This window comes from Haliaeetus leucocephalus, unplaced genomic scaffold (assembly GCF_000737465.1).
Source record: "Haliaeetus leucocephalus isolate CR32 unplaced genomic scaffold, Haliaeetus_leucocephalus-4.0 Scaffold295, whole genome shotgun sequence".
Classification (NCBI taxonomy): domain Eukaryota; kingdom Metazoa; phylum Chordata; class Aves; order Accipitriformes; family Accipitridae; genus Haliaeetus; species Haliaeetus leucocephalus.
The window spans coordinates 5,264,162-5,270,401 of record NW_010972731.1 but is presented as its reverse complement, the minus strand read 5'-3'; the positions used below and the strand labels follow the sequence as shown (position 1 = coordinate 5,270,401).

The 6,240-nt window shown below is 37.9% G+C and overlaps 1 protein-coding gene across 1 annotated transcript in view; it reads left to right on the top strand.

Moving 5' to 3' along the window:
- GNA12 (guanine nucleotide binding protein (G protein) alpha 12) overlaps positions 1–3,942 on the top strand; it is a gene marked incomplete at its 5' end in the record, with an annotated part of 25,183 nt that extends 21,241 nt beyond the window's left edge. The window contains 2 exon segments of the mRNA XM_010570299.1: positions 1,684–1,734; positions 2,726–3,942. Of these exon segments, the coding sequence (XP_010568601.1) occupies positions 1,684–1,734; positions 2,726–3,295 (621 nt within the window).
- Between the last annotated feature and the right edge of the window lie 2,298 nt (positions 3,943–6,240).

Here is a 6,240-nt window from a genome sequence, read left to right as displayed (position 1 = left end):
GCAAGGATTTTTTTTTGTGTGTCTTGGCCCCCCCCCCCCCCCCCCCCCCCCGCCCAAGAAAAGGTAATTTTTTCTTCTAGCAATCCACAGTAAATCTTTTGCAATATGTGGTAGTTTTTTGCAAATATGTGTGTTCTGTCTCCTTTATCAAAAGACGCTTCCAGTTTTAAATGTTAGGAAAAAATAAGCTACAGCTCCTTTTTCTCTGTGCAGTATGCTGATAGTATGTACTTGTACAGTACACTGAATCCTCTGATCTCCAGTCTGATTCTCCAAAATGAACCGTTGTGTTGGCATCTGTTTACAGTTGTACTGGAGGGGAATAATTCTGTTCTGCTGTCTCAAGCCTATGGTGTAGAGGAGAATGTATGGTTTAAGAATTTATATTGCTGTTGGAATCTGACATCATATTTTGAGAATGTTCTCATTCTGAATTAGTAATTTGGTGAGGGCACCTACTGTCAGTTTGGTCGTTACTGACATGGCCCTGGTCTGTGATATATGTAATGTATTTTGCTGACTAAAATTATTAAAAGGCAGCAGGATTTTCCATTTTATCATTCTTATGACATGTCTACAACTGCAAGACATATGTCCTAAACAATGAAGAATACTTTCTTACTGAACAGATCATCTTCATCTGAAGAAATGAAAGGGAAGTGTTTGAAGGAGAATGCGCTTCTGCCAAAGATAGTTTCACTCCAGAAGTAAAGCCTGTGTCTATATGGAAACAATTGTGCAGGGCTTATTGTATCCACTAATGCAAAGCGGCACTTGATTTGAGTGTAATACATGGGCAAGCTTGTTAAAAAAAAAACCAAACAAACAACAAAAAACAAACAACAAAAAACAAACAACAAAAAACCCCAACAAATAAACCAAAAAAACCACACACACACCCCCAAAAACCTCTTACACATTTTCACATAAGAGTACATTTTCTTTGTAAACGTTGCCTGTATTCTTCTCAATATAACTGCTAAAGGATTTTGTACAAGATGAGCAAATCCATTATTAAAACTCCTGAGCCTAAACGGGAAGCTATCTGTAGAAGAAAAAGTCCTTCAGAATGTTCCTTTTTGTTTTGGGGTTTTTTTTTTTTTGACAAGCAAGTCTAGCTTAAATTATCACAAATTGTGGGTGACTTAAATCTTTCACTTTTCTAAAGATATGCCAACCAGTCTAGGATATGCTTTTGTTCACTGTTGTGAATTTTAAACAAAACACATTGATTTCTTATGTGTTTCATTTTTACTCCCACACAGTGTCAGTTAACTGCGTTCATCGTACAAGGGGAAAAAACTAATTCTTTAAGCCAAAGGAGTGACATTAATAACACTTTCTTTTCATTGTAAAGATTTATTAGACTGAGCATTTATTCAGATCTCTCCTCAACTTTGATTTTTCTAGAACTAATAGAGAGTTGCTTTTATAAGAAATACTACCTTACTTACATGTCAGTAGTATATTATGGCAGCTCCACTTCCATTATCAGCAGTTTATGTGAATTAAGCTATGTAGCGTAACTTTTATTGTTCCAGCTCCTGAAGGGTGCTGTCCAAGCTTCCACTTGTGATACTGCTCTGTTAGACCTCAGTGCATGTTGGAAAGTGAAAATGCTATAGTTCAGTTGGATTTGCTATCCTAGAAACAAGCTTAGTTCCTATCTTTCATTTTCCACAGGGTGAATCGGTGAAATACTTCCTGGATAACCTGGATCGGATCGGTCAGCTGGTAAGACATACCTTTTCTTTCTGAACCAAAAGAGCTCAAAGAGATAATAGAAGCCTGGGCGTGCTATGATTAATGCTTTTTGGTTGGTTGGTTTTATTAAATAATAATGCATCAGATAACTTCTATGTTCTTTCTCTGGAAACAGTAAACGCCAGCCTAATGAAACTGAAGCTTAGTATTTGCTTAATCTTTTTTGACAGACAACAAATATTGTTTATGGAAGTTGTATTTATGCACGTATTTTCTTTTCAGTCCTACGCAGTCTCTGGATCTCATTCACTTTTTGTGATGATCCGATGGCTGGTGCTACTTAAGATACCAGAGTGAAACCTTACCAATAAAAAAAATTACTAGCATTTATAGGATTCAAAGTCTGTAATGAAAATATCTGTCAGGAGACTTGGAGGAGAAAGAAGGGAGATGATTTTCCTAAACAGTAACAGGGATAAGCTTCTGAAGAACATATCTGTCTACAGTGGTGGGCTGGGCCACAGTCTGTGGTAGAACATGTTGCTGTACTTGCCAGTCATGGAGTGTGAGCCTGGAAGAAGTAGTTCTGCTAAAGCTTGCAAGATGTTCTTTGTAAGAGTAATGGACTGTGAAAAACTAGATTTCAAAAAAAAATCCTTTCAGTGGTGACTTTGGTGATCTGCTTTACTGAACACTACCTAAATGGCAATAACACTGTAGCTAAGAATTTCATAATGAAAAAATAGACTTCAGCCTGAAAATGAGAGGCTTGAAAGATAAAAAGTGAACCAGTGCATTAGTCCTATATTTTTATTCTCGTGTGTCTCAGGATCTTCTGTAGCTGTTTACCAATGTATTGAGATAAATGGTCACCAGTCCATTTTTTGAAGTTGAGTATTCATTCTTCACTTGATAATTAAAAAAACATGGGTCTCGTTGATTTTTCCCATCGCTTCAATATTCTGGCATTAGCCAGCATTTTTGAAGGACTTTTGTGACACTTTTCTCCTTTCTTTTACAGAATTATTTCCCCAGCAAACAAGATATTTTGCTGGCTAGAAAAGCCACCAAGGGGATAGTAGAGCATGATTTCATCATTAAAAAAATACCTTTCAAGATGGTGGATGTAGGTGGACAGAGATCTCAGCGTCAAAAGTGGTTCCAGTGCTTTGATGGAATAACTTCAATTTTGTTTATGGTCTCCTCCAGTGAATACGATCAGGTTCTCATGGAAGACAGGCGCACAAATAGACTTGTGGAGTCCATGAATATCTTTGAGACAATAGTCAATAACAAGCTTTTCTTTAATGTTTCTATTATCCTATTCCTCAACAAGATGGATCTTCTTGTAGAGAAGGTAAAGACTGTCAGCATTAAGAAGTATTTCTCGGACTTCAAAGGCGACCCTCACAGGCTAGAAGATGTTCAACGTTATCTGGTGCAGTGCTTTGACAGAAAGAGGAGAAACCGTAGTAAGCCACTCTTCCACCACTTCACCACTGCCATAGACACTGAAAACATCCGCTTTGTGTTTCATGCCGTGAAGGACACGATCCTTCAAGAGAATCTGAAGGATATTATGTTGCAGTGAAGGAGAGCAGCCGATGTTCTGTTAAAATTTGCCGGAGGGTTAGATCAAAGTTTTTATCCTTTCTTTATGGCCCTTGCATGTGGTGTAGGACCCGTGCTAATTACTTGGCTCAGGAATGCTGTGAACTAGCCAGTCCAAACAGAGGAGCTATAGGCCGAAGGAGTCAAATGTTAATGTTAGCTACTGAATCATTTGGACTAGAAACACTACTGAAACATGGCCGTTATAGGTTCTGTACCTAGTTTGGAATGCTGAATAACACAACCACCTTCTGCCTTCTTAGAAAAAAGAAATCTCTGACAAACCATGCGTGGAAGACACGTTGTTTTAAATGAATATGCTCATTTTTCAGAGACGCTAGTAGTACAAACTGCCTTTTTTTTTTTTTTGTAGTTTGGAGGTGCTGAATTGATCAAACTAATCTAAACGTAATGAGATTGGCAGCTGTATTGGAGAACATTAATGGAAGTTCCGTTCTTAACCCGTAGGAATATAACCAGATCTTGTGTGCGTGTTCAGCTTTGCCAAGGGTCTGGAATCCACTTACCAAGGTGGATGCACAGCTCTTGTCTGAAGGTTTTGCATGAGTCTCCTGAGGCAAAAGTCTAAAACTGTATGAGGAAACCCATGTTGGAGTAAATTGGATGGGAAGTTAAGGCCTTGCCGATATAGAGAAGGGTTTATTTTGCACTATGTGTGAAGGGTATTACATCATGGGAAAACTGATTTCCTTGGTGAAGCAGCCTGTGCTAGAGCACCTGACCATGTATTTGCACAGTGGGTGCTCGAGTGAGATGTACTTCATGGAAATTCAGCACTGTTCTCACATTCACAGTTGGCAGTATTTGTGAAGGTTCAGTATCTCACGTGACAGGTATTTATCTATATTCAAAGGGTTTGAAAGCTGATTAAACTCTTAAGCAAAGGTTTTGGTAGTACAGCAGCTGCTTGATTAGTTTCCAACAGCTGACCTTATAGGAAGACTGAACACCCTAGAGATCCCAGTTGTACAGCTGCACTGATGTATTTGGACAGCAAGACCTTGCTGTAAAATTAGCCTTTAATCTGTGTCTTAATGGGATCTTTAGCCTATAGTAATGCACATGTAATTCTGAGTACAGTCAAGTTTGGAGTTGCCCGTTTTGGGCAATGGTTTGTGTGTAAAATTGCAAGAGGCTATGAATAATGTTGATACGAACTGTTAATTTCCTAGCTCTCTCAATCTGTGTAACTAACTGTCAGGTGCCTTTTTTGTGTACAGATATATCGGATCTTTTCTACTGCGGTGGGGTACATGGGCAAATGGAAGATCTGCCTTTTATATCAACATTGTAGTGCTATCCTTTAAGTAATTTTTCAAACATAGTTTACTGTGCAATTTTTGTCATAGTTTTTATCCAAGAATAAAACCTGAAGGGCTGTTTGCACCCGTAAAAAGTCAGCAGATTCCCTGGAGTTCTTATCCCCTTTGAGCCTGCAATGGCATGTCAAAATAAGCAACGTTTTACTTCAGCTGGTAATCCCATGGGAAATGTGGTCAAAAAAGTCCTGTTCTGTTGTCCTTTCATGTTAATTTGGATAAAATCTGGAATCTTTCTTCCCCTCTGAAGCTTGCAGATGTTCATATCAGTATTTTTGTGTAGTTCCCTAATGTAGCAGTCTCTTGGCTTTCATTGCGCAAGCTTCAGAGTGGAAAAGATGTAGCTATTTCAGTGCTATGTAATGCACACAGTATTGAGGTAAGAAGCAACTGAAAAGTTGCAGATGGGAAAATCTAACTTAAATTTGAGCAAACTTAAACAGGAATTAGCTTCCTTGTAACAAGTCTTATTTATGCCAGGACCAACTCTGTCTTTTAAATATTTATTCATTTTTAACCTTGAAGGGGGAAAATGTTACATGACTTAATATTCAGATGGGGGGAAACTCTTAAGATTATTACGTTTGAAAAGGTAAATGTTTCAACACAGAGTGATGCAAACAAATTTACTAATCATATAAGGTTCATTTCTCTAAGCTAGCCCATTTGTTTGGCTGAAGACTAAGACTGTTTTCAAAGCTTTCAGATATTCTTGGAGTTCTTGGTAGTGGTTTCCACTTCACACAAAGCACTGGGAAAGAGGCAGCAGTTGTGGGCTGACCTGACTTCTAGGTTGACTTGGCTTTACTTCCTAGTTTGCTGTGAGCTTTATTCTTTCACTAAATTTTCTAGATGGGTTAATATTATGCTTGTTTTCTCAAATGAGTTAAACATTCCCTTTCAACTGTATTTTTTCTCAAGAATTACCTCAGGTTTATGTCTGAATCTACTGTAGTTTTACCTGGGAGGCGTAGCATAGAATTTCCTGTTATGTTTTTCTCTTCATGCTCATCCATGGTTTTGTATCCTTAGTCACCTTACGGATTTAAAACTCTGAACAGAGCTAATAAGGCAACTTATATTTTAAGTAACTTAATCTGCACCTGGAAAAGAAACAGCATGAGATATCTCATATTGAGCTCTCAAGCATTTTTTTTTTTTGTATAATAGGGCAGTTTTGCACACTAAGTCATAGTTTTAGGGAAGCAGTTTGATCACCTCAGGCTCATTATTGCCTTTCTTCTTTTTATTGATAAAATGGGCCTAAGCGTGATGCTGTAGACTGCGGATGAAAATCAGTAGTTTGGCTCTGTAGGCTCTGTGTTCTGTTGAACTTTGATAGTGATGGTTCATACCAGGAATCAAAGATCAGGAAAATCTTGCAAAAGTCAAGCACTTCTCACGTTTGCAAAGGATCTGGCCCATGAGTAAAAAGAGTATTTTTTTAAGTAGCAGCTTTCTCTGCAAAATACACTCCACTTCTTGCCACAACTGAGGGGTTTTGTATTTGTTTTTTTCCAAGGTAAGTTGTGGTATAATAAAGCCAGAAAATCATATTATGGTAAATCAGTTAATTACTAAAGCA